The 13,955-nt window shown below is 39.6% G+C and overlaps 2 protein-coding genes across 10 annotated transcripts in view; one reads left to right on the forward strand and one right to left on the reverse strand.

The window, feature by feature from the left end:
- The window catches only part of FRYL (FRY like transcription coactivator), a 297,074-nt gene extending 293,143 nt beyond the window's left edge, over positions 1-3,931 (forward strand). For all 9 annotated transcript variants that reach the window (XM_075566772.1, XM_075566765.1, XM_075566781.1 and 6 more), the window contains 2 exons: positions 719-915; positions 1,588-3,931. In XM_075566772.1, the coding sequence (XP_075422887.1) occupies positions 719-915; positions 1,588-1,846 (456 nt within the window). In that variant the 3' untranslated portion in view covers positions 1,847-3,931. The remainder of the gene's footprint in view (positions 1-718; positions 916-1,587) is intronic.
- A 1,511-nt stretch (positions 3,932-5,442) lies between these two features.
- Positions 5,443-13,050, reverse strand: ZAR1 (zygote arrest 1). Its single transcript, XM_075566804.1, has 4 exons — positions 12,183-13,050; positions 10,947-11,039; positions 10,778-10,852; positions 5,443-8,101 (listed from the first exon to the last, which is right to left on the reverse strand). Exons 1-4 carry the CDS (start codon positions 12,831-12,833, stop codon positions 7,958-7,960), a joined length of 963 nt encoding a protein of 320 aa, XP_075422919.1. The 5' UTR covers positions 12,834-13,050; the 3' UTR covers positions 5,443-7,957.
- Between the last annotated feature and the right edge of the window lie 905 nt (positions 13,051-13,955).

Consider the following 13,955-nt stretch of genomic DNA (forward strand, 5'->3'; position numbering starts at 1 on the left):
ATGCACTGGAGGCTCGGATACAGCAGATCATAAGATCCAAATGTTCCTCAAGCTGATCATTATCATTGGGTGAGCTGTGCTCACTGCTATCCTTACATCAAACTTAACTATTTTTCAGCATTATTTTGTGGTCCTTTTATTACTACAAACCATTCCTTTCCTGTGCATGATTTATTTGACACTGGTATAAAGAAAACGAGTAGCATTATGCCGGCTCAAAACATTGGTTAAATAAATTACAAACCACTTGAAAATCCCTTTATTAGCGCTTCTTTTTTTTCATATTACTTCAGCAGTGGCCAACCTCAGTCCTCAGGTTTTAAGGATATCCCTGCTTCACCACAGGTGGCTCCATCAATGACTGAGCCACTGATTGAGCCATCTGTGCTGAAGCAGGGATATTCTGAAAACCTGACCTGTTGGTAGCCCTTGAGGACTGGAATTGGCCACTCCTGTATTAATGGATCACACCACAAGTTTTAGCACCCGCGAGTATTCCTTTTGATACAATTACTTGAGTGCATGTGTATTGTCTTTACAATTATTTGACAGTGGCACATTCGTGTCTATAGGACACTTATGAACTCAAATTGGAGATTGCTTCTTGACCACGAGTAGACCTTGAAGTTTCATTGGACTAATTTCAAAGCCTGTTTTGGAACATTTCTGGTTACATAATAAAATGAGTGATTAACATGCAAGTCTAAACCATGTTTAGGTAATAAATATGTCCGACGAGCTTTCCCAGTTGGAAGCTTGCCTGAAAGAAGCAGAATCCGCTTCCGATGTTGGCATTGAAGACCATGACATGTCAGAGTTTTGTCACGCTACAACAGAGACAGCCGTTCATTCTCTCATTGAAAGCTTGAGAGGAAAAGAGTTTGTGTCAGCCATCGCACAGGTCAAGGCTTTCAGGTATACGTTTATTTTGTATTTACTATGCTTTTAAGCTGCAGTGAGTGACTTAAGTAATGAACGTTTTTAATTTAGTCATTGTTCTTTGACTTCTCTATCAAAGATGACGACACAGTTTGTCGCTTAAGAGTAGTCCTACGTTGCAGGTCAAACACACACATATTTTTTTAACTTCTAGTTGTAATTAAGTTCTTTAGAACTTTCAATCTGCATTTAAAATTAAAATTGTACTTCTTTAAATCCTGTTAAAACTAATGCATCCTGTCCTTTGTGTCTGCTGAATTAAAGCATATCAGCCAGTTACATTTATTTGTTTGACTAATGATGGCATCAAAATTAGTACAGATCAATGGGTGAAACAAAAACAATGAACCCTAGTTTTAAGGACGAACATACAGTCTTCTAACCAAAAGCACAACACAAATTATCAAAAAATTTCCATGGAAATGATTTTAAAATACTTTAAATATGTAAATAATGGTCAATTTACCCTAATAAATATGCCACTGCCGTTTGTTCACTTTTGCCCCAGGATTGCACTGTCGGTTTAAGGCTGCATATTTAATTACACCTTTTGTTAGCAATAGTCAAGCGACAGCTCTTTTCCCTGCAAATGTTTTGATTTGTAGCGGGGAGACACTAAAAAAATTGGTCTCCACCTTCTCTTTCCAGGTCTATCTGGCCCAACGATATATTTGGCAGTTCAGAAGATGATCCGATCCAGACATTGTTGCATATATACTTCCGTCATCAAACGCTGGGCCTGACTGGCTGCTTTGCGATAATTGGCTCTAAGCAGGACATGTCCCAAGCCAGCTCTAAACTGATGGAGCTAAATCTAGAAATCAGAATGTTCCTGCGCATAGTGCAGTCGTACCAGCTTTTATCCAAAGCAAAACCAGTCACTAATATGGTGAGCACTGAGTTTTGAGCAACTACTGTCAAGTGGATCTCAAATTCGAAGCACTGGATGTCTGAGGATCTTATCAAGCACCTTTCATAATTACTGTATCGCTGAGTTGCATCCTTTTCTGACTATGCTGAACTCTATCAAAAGGAATGAGTACAGAGCTCAGATCTATAAGTTGACCCATTGAGTAGCTGGAGACGATAGACTGCCTTGTTTCACACATGGGATGCGACAGCAGAAGCTTTTATTTTTATTTTCTTTGTTACCTACCACCCAGAAGCAAAAGGGCTAACATGATGTACATACAGTAAAAGAGCAGTTGCAATACGACCTCTCAGCTATTGAGGACATGAGAATCAGAGAGACATGTTGCTAAAGTCTAGACTGATGTGTCTTGCCGAACGACGGTCTTTGGTTCCTGGTCACACAAGAGTCAACTTGCCAGATAAATGTACAGTCGTGAAGATTGTCCATTGAGACATTGGCAGAAGATGACTTATAAAGACTGGAAAACCATTGAACTCCCAACGTTTTTGTTTGTATTTTTGTTTTTTTCCCACTGTCTGAGCAGGTGTGTGACAGTTGGATTGTGTGGCTTTATGACCGGTGCATTTTCAAGGTGTGGATGAGTGTACATAGTCTCTGCGCATGCCTCGGAGAACGGCAACATTATTTTTGGATACATTTTTATTTTATTAGATCTAACACCTCATAGCGTGTAAATGTTAGGACATTTAATTATTTTAAGCTGGGCTTTCCCTGGTATTTCTAAAAGAAATAATATATCTTAACTTTATTAGAATGCTGCTGCTCAGTTCTCTGACCAGTGCTTATGGTATAAATATTGATAACTAACCAAAAAAGTAGCTGCCTGCAGAGACTTTAAAATGTATATTTAGATATATGCTGCCCAACAGCAATTCTCATTAGAAGAAAAGATAACTTATTTTATTCTGTATATATTCTAGAATCTCCGTATGGTGTAAAAACAGTATTTTCTTGTAAATGTGTGCAATGCACTGTTATAGGATGGTTAGATGTACAAAAGGCAAGTGCGGCATGGGTCTGCAACACATGGGAACCCTTCGGGCACTGAAAGGGTTAAATAGCGGTAGACCCGGTGTGATCGAATACATATTCTATGACTTGCAGTCCAGGAGGTTCAGGGAAAAGAAGATATTGATGCATCTTTATTTCTTCATAACGTATGTTATACTCAAGGGGCTCTTGAAAAACAAACCGGAAAATCTACCAAAAAAATACAACCTCTGCAATATTCTGAGCTCACTGTGGGACTGAAATTCTGTAGCACAAAATGAACAAGCTTCTGTATACACAAACAGCATTTTGTAAAATAAATGAATGTAGCCCCATGCTTCCTGTCATTGAAAGGAATGCCCTGCATCTTTTTATACGCATCTTTTACCCACTGTGATTTAAAAGAAAAGAGTATATATTTATTTCTTTATACAAGGCTTGAGTTTAGAATATAGAAGAGATCTTACTTGGCTTTGCCTTCTCTTGGGGGGGTGGACCCCAGCAAAAACTGAATTATGTTGTAATGTACGAACTGTTTAATGCTTGGAACCTGCAAAGCTTCAAGTGCCACCAACAGGTCAGGTTTTCAGGATATCCCTGCTTCAGCACAGGTGACCCAGTCGAAGTGTTAGACTGAGCTGCTGATTGAGCCAGCTGTGCTGAAGCAGGGACATCCTGAAACCCTGACCTGTTGGTGGCCCTTAGATTAGCATTGCCCAGCCCTGCTCTATGGCTTTGAAGAGATTAAAAGGTAGACACTGTGCATTCTAAAGAACTGCTAACCACGGTAAGCAGAACCCCTCTCATAGCCTGAGGAGTCGGAGGCCCCTCCAGGGACAAAGGGATTCATAAGACCAACATCTCTTACTAGTCATCATGGCACATTCAGTAATCACTGTATTTTCCGAACCCTAAAGAAAGTAACAATATTTTAATGGGTATGTGGTACTTTAGATGGTGTTACTTGGGGACAAGTAGTTTTATTTAGCGGTGCATTACACTTTTATTTGCATCTTACCAGCCCCTTTTTTTTTTTTTTTTGTTAAAATAAAAACATTGTATATGTTACCGTGTGTTTCATTTTGTGATTAATGCGTGGGGTGTTACACATAGATCATCAACCAAGTAAAACATGTGGCTGTATAGCTGCTGTCAATACACATTCAGTATTACAACTGAGACAAGAGTCCCTTATCCAAAACGTTTTGAGTTGTTCATTTGCTTGTCAGCAGCTGGTCCTTCTGGGTTTCATAATCGGCAGAGACGTTTCGTTTTTATCCCAAACCCCAATCTACAGTACAAACCTAAATCGTTGAAATTCCATTTAAGTGTATTACTCTGTTGGTTTTAAATATGGCAGCAATGAGACTAGTCAAACACCAGCTGTAAATAAGCCTGACGAGTGATCATGGACATGGAGGACTAACATACCGTATGTCACACACGCTTTTGAATATGTTTTTTTCTTTAGCGTATGACAAGGTACTGGTTGCCGTGTGTTGCTCTGGAGAGATTTATACAGGCCTCTGAGAAAATTGTATGGCCACACTGACTTTTGTTCCACTATATTTTACTTGCAATACACACGCTCACTTTGTAGGTAGCCGTATAATCATTCCTTCTGCCCAGCAATGTAATGAACGGTTTCAGTACTGCAATGTCCAAGCTCCTTTGGCGCTGAATTGTCAGTCTCCCTCCTCCCGGTTTTTTTTTCTAATCCGTTCTGTAGTATTAGATAAGTCACTGGTTTTATTTATTTAATTCAACTCAATGCATTTTTGAGTTGCAACGCATCCTTTGATTTCTACAGCAGTTTTAGCCCATCTTCCCAGCAGTGCAAGATCTTTGGCAACAAATGCCTGTTTTTTTTTTTTATAATGTTCCCAGCAGTTTGAACTGTAACAACAGATAATGTTACCTTAGTAATACAGTATAAGGATACATTGTAGCTGTTGAGTTACACTGACTGAAAGATTGATTGAAACTGAAAGTAAGTTAGGCACACAATCAGGATTTTGACAGATTGACTATAACAGGAACACCAAACTATTGCCAGCTTAGGCAAGAATGTAGAAATATTGTCACATGCTTTACATATAAAAATAAGAAAAAAGGGAGAGTAGTATTGCTGCTTTAATATACACTGAAATAAAATTGAGCTGAATATTTGCATGGCCCCCTCTTATTCTCCTGGATCATTTGACTGCTATCTTCAGGGTTCACGTCAAATTAGCAAAACTTTAACAAATTGACTTACTTCCATTTCAGCCCTCCCTACATACTTTACTGTGAAATTATACAGCTATGCTCTCTTTCGTCAAAAACATATGGTGGGAAATGGAAGTATCCAAAACATGGGTATAGTCATTTTGTAAATGCTGTTTTAGAACTTTAAAATTGGTGCTCACATGAGTATCTGGGACCCCAAGTAGCCCAGATATACACATTTTAGCCAGCATAGCAAGTATTATACAAATTGAAGAATGATGGAATGCAATGCAAAACACATTTTAAAGTGGTGTAGCAGAGGAGGAAATACGAGACATTTTATAGCTCTGGACAAAACTAGTGTAGGTTTTACAGGTGTACTGTATAAGTGTGCTTTGTGCTCTAAGGCTATTGGCCCTATTAGAACATATTGAGATCTGCACCTTAAATGAGCAGGGTTTATAATTTGTTCCCTTCCGATGTCCTGTCTAGACTCCACTTTAGAAATGATTATTAATCAATCGACACCCACACAATGAAAGTGAGCTTTTATTTTAGCACTGGAGTTCAAGACCTGGCCAGCGCGTCTTATCAGCTGCTTACCAAGAATAATTGGTAGTACATTTTCTGAATCATGAGGCAAGTTGTATGTACAGTAACTGTTGAATTTGCCACACATGAAAAATTAGGACTATGAAATATGACTTCAGGAAGCTCAACACACTGCCACCACTTATATTTTGCATATCTTAGGTGCTACCAAATGGGCAAAGGATGTTGCATCTGCTGATTTCTTAAGCAGTTCTTGGACAATTCACAGTAATAACACCTAAAATATGTTCAATTGTTTCTCTGAAAGCATAAATTGTTGAACATTCCTGCCCATAAATGGCTGGTCAAAATGAAATAAAGTTAAAGCATTTTATAAAACAAAAAACATTGAAACTTAAGGCTGGGGCCATGGTGCCTTGTCCCACGCGGAGGCGCGCTGAGGTCTTGGGAAAGCGGGTTCTTTCTCTGGCCATGCTAGACTTGCTGTGGGGGGGCGTTCCTAGTGATGTCACGAAGCTGGTTTGCCCTCATTGGGCAAACTGCTCACGTGACCTGTCTGTCGCGCTGAGAAATCAGTTTAATGGATTTCTCACGCAACACGCGCCCCCTCCTGCTTCAGCGCGAATGGAAGCCTCCGCACAGTCTGCAGTACCATGACCCCAGCCTAATGCTAGATAGACTTTGAATATTGTGCAATACCATAAAAGCACCAATGGTTATGTGGGGAAATTATTTAGTAAATCTAATAGTAGAGATTATGGTGCATGTGTTCTGGAATATATAGGGGTTAATATTATCCTTACATTGACCTTCTGTACCTGATTAGCAATTAATAGTCTTCTGTGTCCTGATTGGTTCATTTTACTATAATACTACGTTCCACACCTATGCTGTTTACTCCTGATGAAGTCTCTCTGAGACGAAACGCGTAGAGAGTGTTTTGTGGAGGTGTACTGCCCAGTTTTATTATATTTCCACTCACTGGCTTGCTACAGCATTTTATTGCTTCTTTGGAAGCATTTATCTCAGCCGTCCACCCGTTGTTTTCATGGGAACTTTCTCCGGTCGAATCCACTGACGTCACTGAGTTCTCGCGGTACATGGAGCTGAGAACTCACTGTGTGACGCCGGATTGAGAGGAAGATCTTCAAAACTAAGTGCAAATAAAGATCAATTCAGAGAGAGACAAAACAGCAGAACATGAGCCCAATAAAAAGCAAGTTTCTCTCCTACCCCTTTAAACCTGTTCAGAATATCCTATGGTACCTAAACAAAATGTCCAACCGCAAACATACCCAACAAGTCGGTTCCATTCCAATACCTTACACTCCTTTTAGTGGCAGCAATGTGTAGTATGGCAGTTAGCATTGCATACCCTGTTTGGTTAGAGATCAAACAAAACTCTGCCCTCTCCCCGCAATTCAGAGTAGGTCGTATCTACAATAATGTATCCCCATTAGATTTAACTGCACCTGCTTTACACTTCTAATTTATCCAGGAAATCTCATCCTACTGTACTCTAGTTTTACATACACAAAAATTGACACTTTGCCCAAGAGAATAGCTGAAGATCAGTAGTTCAGTTACAGCATTGTTAATCACTTCTGTGCTTCCCGTATCGCACTTACTTACCGAAGAGTAACCTTGGGCACCCAGGTAATTTTATTTTCAGACACTTTGTACGCACCAAGAGCAGCACCAAAACCTCACAGCCACAAACAGAAAGCCATGTCTGAGTACAGGACAACGGTTCTAGTTTCAGCACTACATACATTCTTACTGCACTTAGAGGATCCCCATCATATCACTCATTAAAAAAAAAAAAAGAACTAAATACAGTTTAGTTGCTATTGCTGTGGTTGATAAGTATGATGACAGATGTAGCACACCCATGGTTGGAGCCAGTTGTTCTCAAATTGCAATCGCTTGTCCATGAAGACAGTCATTGGGCCTGCACACTTTCAGGATTTATTCTTCTGAAAACTATACATTTTCTATCACTAGATACAAAAAGGTAGTTTAGGTACCGGGCCAGTATTAAGCAAAATACAGAAATATTGAATACATGAATTTAAAAAAAAAAATGAAGTCTAAACACTGAAGTTGTCTTACTCTTATTAATAAAGAACCTCTGTCAAACATTTACCCAAGCTGCCTTTCCATCATAACCCATAGATGTTATTCATTGTACTAGAGGTAGTGCAGTGGTAACTTTCTTTTATTGTTAAATATACTTCCTGCCCATTAGTCTTCCCAAAACAAAGAAACAAAAACATGCACTTCACCGGCCAAATTAATTACAGCAGGATAGGAGTATATTTTAACATGACTGGATTAAATGATGTATTTGAAGCTGAAGGTGCTATCACAGGACAGTCGTTTGCCTTTGCATCTCCCACAGAGATCTTGGCGATGAGGCCTTTTTGGATCTACATGGCGAAGTTTCACAGGACAAATACACCTCGTCTGTTTGCAGCTCTGAGGGGGAAAACAAAAAAACAGTTACCATGTCATTTTCAGGGAATGCAAAGGATGGCGCAGAGATTGGATCAGAGACTAAGTATAAATCACTTTGTTCTTGTACAGAACATACTGTATTAATCTGCAAGAACCTTCTCCCCTCATGAGTGTGTGAGGATCAGAACATTAACATTGTGTATTAAAGTCTCTAGGTGTGCTCACAAACGCTATTTTCTAGATGTTATACTTGCCAACAAGCCCTGGATTATCATGGCCTCTACCTGGGCCCTGGCAAAATGTTGGCAGAGGTGGTTGGCAGAGGGGCCAGCAGTCTGATTGGATGTGTGAAGGGGGAGAAATGTGTTGAGCAGCCTTTTGGAAGTTAATTGACTAGCTGGGACCCCAAGGACACTGCAGCCAGACCCACTTTGGCAAGTGTAAGTTAACAGGAAATGTGGTCCATGGCATTATCCTGTATAAGAGGGGGTGCGGGAGGGCGGTGGGAAGTCGCTGCCATGCTTTATGTTTTACTAATTATTATGTATGGCCTTAGTCCAATCTTTTAATGGAGTTCGATGCAGCAGGTGTCATTACTCAAAGTAATATGGTGGCGCTACTGCATTTCTGCAAGATTTACAGTGTGCCATTAAATACAATGACACTGCACACGTTCTCCCCAAGATTGAATCCTGGCTCTCCTTTCTCTTCTCCTTTCTCTTCTCCTTGGGGACGTTAACTGCCAGATTGAGCTTCCCACCATCTCTAACCTCTTCATTTAGCTTTCACCAACAGACTGCAGCCAACACCCACAAGGGTGGGCACTACCTGGACAGTTCTGAGTCTTATTTCTACATTTTACCTTATCATCTCATTTACTCTACCCCTCATTTCAGCAGACTTGCATTCCATTAATCTACTACAAAATGGCAACTTGTTCATGAACTACAACTATTCCCTATCCTCCTTTTGGTCTACATACTCCCCCTCACCCTTTGAACCCCAGACCTTGGCTAAACTGCCACAGGCATTCTCCGTTCCTGTACACCTGTGGAGGAAATCACACTGCCGCAGACTTCCTTCACTACAAATTTTATCCTATTTCAACTCTGCCCTCTCCTAGGCTAAACTAACCTACTTTATTACGAATTAACACTCAAGTCTAATTCACGCTGCCTCTGCTCTGTGACTACTTACCTCTCCCATTGTACATTCAGCGTCTGGTTTGCCAATACTCTATCCGTTGATCTCTATGTGCTTCTTGACACTAGGTGACCTGATCACATCTCTTTAGTTGAAATATCACCTCTATGTTGATGACAAATTTACCTTTGAACACCTGACCTGACACCTGCTGTACAGACCGAAGTGTCTCTGAATGTCTCTCCGCTATAGTATCCTGGATGGCCCTCTGTCAACAAACTTTACATGTAAAAGATGGAGCTTCTCATATTGTCATCCCAAATCTGGCCCTACTGCCCCCTTCTCCATTATGGTTTGCAGAACCATCACCACAAGCACGCTGCCTAGGTGTCACATTGGACTCCTCCCTCACATTCGCAATGTAGCTAAAACCTGTCGATTTATCCTCCAACATTGCACAAATATGCCCTTTCATCTGTACTGCTAAAGCCAACAGGCCATTATGCTCTCCCTTTGACTATTGCAACCTTCTGCTGTCCGGCTATCCTGCCTCCTCTACAATCTATCCAAAACACTGATACTAGAATCACTTTACTCTCGCCTTAATCTGTCTCAGCGCTCTGAAATCCCTCTCATGGGTTCCTATTAAATCCCGTATTACTTACAAAAGTCTCCTCTCTTACAAGGCTACAACACTTCTCCACCTCTGAATATCGCAGCCCTAATTTCTTGCTAAACCCCTGTCCGACTCATGCATTCTGCTCAAGGATGTCTTCCCCCTACCCCTTTTGTATCTGAAGCCATATGCCACATAAAACCTCTCCTCTCTGCCCACACCGCTGGAATTCCCTCAATATTTGACTAGCACCCTCACACCACCTTTAAACCCACCCTAAAAACACAGCTCTTTAATGAAGCAAATGGGTAGACCAGTTAGGGGACACTATACAACTCCTATGCACTTACCAGAACACCCTCCTACCATCTCAGAGATGCACACAATGCAGAATACCGTGGTCAATTTTGCATGCATTAATGGGTAATAACCCCTACAGCTATATATACAGTGCTATAGTAGTTGTAGCATTACACAGCCTTCTGAAATGGTTTGTTTTTAATAAGGGCTAGACAGTATGGTCACAATATATATATATATATATATATATATATATATATATATATATATATATATATATATATATATATATATATATATATATATATATATATATATATATATATATATATATATATACCCAATGCATTCTGGGTAATAATAGTCCTGTATCTTTATGGAAAAGACACTTAACATCTAAGGACAGGGAGCCAGATTGGTAATTGGTGGGAATGAAGAGTTGCCTCCCGCATCAATAGTATTAAGATTTACTAGAGCTGTAACATTTCTAATGCCTCATTAAGAAAGATAAAACCCAAGCTGGCTCAGTATACTACCTTTGAACTCAACCACCAACAGCAAAATTGCAGCAAACTAAAGTTTGAATTGATAACAGTTACATGAAAGACTATATACAGGAGTGGTAGACAGACACTTACTTGACACATTATATCCTCCACACGATAAGGATTAAAGGACTTCTGACACGTTCTGCAAAACTGTTTGAAATAGACCTGTCAGAAACAAGAGTAGTGAGGTAAGAAGTCTTACAAATACATGCAATGTGATGCTGCTCCCATAGTGCAAGCAAAACATACGGATTCCTACCTTATTTGTACCCTGTACACACCAGACATAAGCACTCTCCCAGCGAATGCTGCAGTCTTTACAGTGGTAATAACCATATTTCTGCTCCAGAAACTAAGGGGGAAGAAATACAAAAAAGTGTTATAAAATTGATATGAAAATGTCTAAGCAGTAGATTAAACATCTAGATTTACAATCTGTTGAATGTTATGGATAACGTACAAACAGGGCATTTCGTGACACACACACACACACACACACACACACACACACACACACACACACACACACACACACACACACTTTCTGTGGTTATGCAAATTACAGCTAGGGTAATAGAAGTTGTAATTAGCTCTTGCCCAATCACTTTAGCCCAATGGAGCTGATAACGGGTTATTTTAATTTGGTAAATATGCACGCTGTTCCCTGAATGTGGATTAGACAGCATGTTCACAGCCGATATACTTGTAGCTGGATCTACTGTAACATGTTCTGCTACATGACAAGCAGTGTCTAATCAACAGAAGGGATTCATTGTTTCCCTACAGCCCCCAAACTCGTATCCCCTCTACAGCAACACGCCCACTCCTGCAGTTATTTATCTGTCTGATCTGCAATAGACAACCTGACCAACAGCTGAAAACCATTTCCAGGGAGATCTCATCTTCTACTGATTTGCATAAGGAAGAGAGAAGGGAGGAAGTAAAATGATCCATGTTAAGGAGTTAAACGAACCTCCCACATACTTAGATTGTCAGCTCTTCGGGGTAGGGACTCCTTCAGCACGTATTCCCATTGTTATAATATGTTGCATGTATTACTGCTATAAAGTGCCATGTACCTGGGTGGTGCTATATAAATAAAGATACTCAGTAAATGTTGATTTGGTCAGTATGATCAACATCCTATTGTAATTGTTAGAGTTAACTTGCCAGACAGCATAAAACGTTTAACTTGAGCAACATCTGTAATCCTCAAAGGGGGTGGAGGTCTCTGTAGCAGCATTGTGACTAAAATGGCCAAATACTGAACCCCTAGTAGTGCTCAAACTCCGTCCTCAAGGGCCACAAACAGGCCAGGTTTTTAAAGGATATCAATGCTTCGACACATGGAGTTCAATCAAAACGACCACCACCTGTGCTGAAACAGGGATCTCTATAACCCAGCGGTAGCCTTTGAGCACTACTGCTCTAGTATCTTTCTGATGCTCCCAGTAAATGGAGTTAAAATACTTTCTAATTAGAAAGGGACTCTCACCTGGAACCTCAGTCTGGGCTGACCAGCAGAGGCAGTTTCTTGGTTTTCTGCCTCAATTGGTTCAATCTCTGCCTTTGTTTCTCCATCCAGTTTATTCTCCCCTTCCTTATTCTCTTTACTTTCTTGCGGAGAGTCTTCACTCTTCAGCACCTCCTCTTCAGCCTGCTCTTCAAGCACTTCCTCTTCTTCCTCCTCCTGGAAAGTGTCAAGCCTGCCACAGGTTACAGGGGAATATACAGCTATAGTCCTGGGGAACCGCACTGTTTTGGTGGGTGATCCAGGACTTCCTTGATCTGGGGGTGGTTGTTGGGACCTTCTAGATAATCCACTTCTCCTTCTAATCAGAGTCCTTGGGCCCAAGGAGCACTGAACAGATGCATCCTGCTTGGGGTTCACCTGAATGCCCACATCTCTTGTGTTCGCTTTCCTCAGCCTTGGGGTCAGGTCAGGATTTACTTGAGACAAGATAGCCTTCAGCTGAGCTCTTTGATAGTTATCAAAATAATCCCCAGTGTCTCCATAACTGGACAAATAGTTCTTCTGCCTCCAGCTCATCCCTTTATTTTTAGGGTTCATATACCTATATGATGAATAAGGAGCATACGCTGAATACATGTAGCTATCCATTGCTTCGTCTGTGAAGCTAGCCATAGTGTCTGGCTAATAGATGCTCACAGGTGCCTGTTTAAATAGTGGGTGGTTTGATTAATTAATTAATTACAAAGGTGTGAATGGGTTTTACCTGCCACTGCTGTAATGAACTTAAATATGTAATATAGTAGGAAATAAAAATAAATATCAAATTAAACTATTACTACTGTACTTATTGTCTGTAAAGTTAAAACATGAAAGGAAAAGCAATGTTGAAAAATCATAGGATGAAACTATAGCAAACTATATATATATATATATATATATATATATATATATATATATATATATATATATATATATATATATATATATATATATATATATATATATAAATATATATATATAATATATATATATATATATATATATATATATATATATATATATAAAATATATATATATAAAATCTGTTTTCATTTGGAGATCACAAATCATCGCACTCACTCCGCAGGCTGTGATATAATGAAATACTTTGAGTGGGGGTATGTAGCGCAGGTATTATTAGTAGTCTCCGGATTCGTGTGATAAATTGACATTTTTACACTCGTGGTTTATCATTTTGGAAACTACTTTCTGAAGATAATGATCAACACCACCTCTGTCAATAACCACTGTCATTCATATTCTGCACCTTTGGTTTTGCATGGCTTTTAATAATCCTATACGATGCTACTACACATGGACAATATACAACACTGCCTATGCGATAACAGGAATTCATGTTTCTCATTTACAATCGTGCACAAAAATATATTAACCTCACTTTACAAGAGAAACTTCTTATAAGTTCCACATTTGGTATACAATATAATTTAGACACACTTAATATTAACTCTGCAGTGTAAACCTTCCATGTCTCTTACATGGCTTCAGATTATAATGGACAGCAGTAACCAGTTCTGGTTTTATAGATTTCATTCTTAGTATTGCAATAAGATAGAAAGGGCTCTGGTTTGTGTGAGATGTATAAACCAGGATTACTGATCATGTGCTTCACAATCACAACCCACAATCTGAAATATATATATATATATATATGTGTGCTCATTTGCATGTCATTTCCCAGAATCCCTTGCTGCAGTGGAAGTGCTGTATGCTGGGTGATAATGGGGAAAGGCA

Source organism: Ascaphus truei, chromosome 1, assembly GCF_040206685.1.
Source record: "Ascaphus truei isolate aAscTru1 chromosome 1, aAscTru1.hap1, whole genome shotgun sequence".
Lineage (NCBI taxonomy): Eukaryota > Metazoa > Chordata > Amphibia > Anura > Ascaphidae > Ascaphus > Ascaphus truei.

Bases quoted from the DNA above. Each gene is read 5' to 3' on its own strand.
- ZAR1 (XM_075566804.1), bottom strand. From the start codon at position 12,833: ATGGCTAGCTTCACAGACGAAGCAATGGATAGCTACATGTATTCAGCG. The intron at 11,040-12,182 runs GTGAGAGTCCCT...CTTCCCCCTTAG, and splicing joins AGCCCAGACTGAGGTTCCAG to TTTCTGGAGCAGAAATATGG. The intron at 8,102-10,777 runs GTAAGTGTCTGT...TTTCCCCCTCAG, and splicing joins TGGAGGATATAATGTGTCAA to AGCTGCAAACAGACGAGGTG.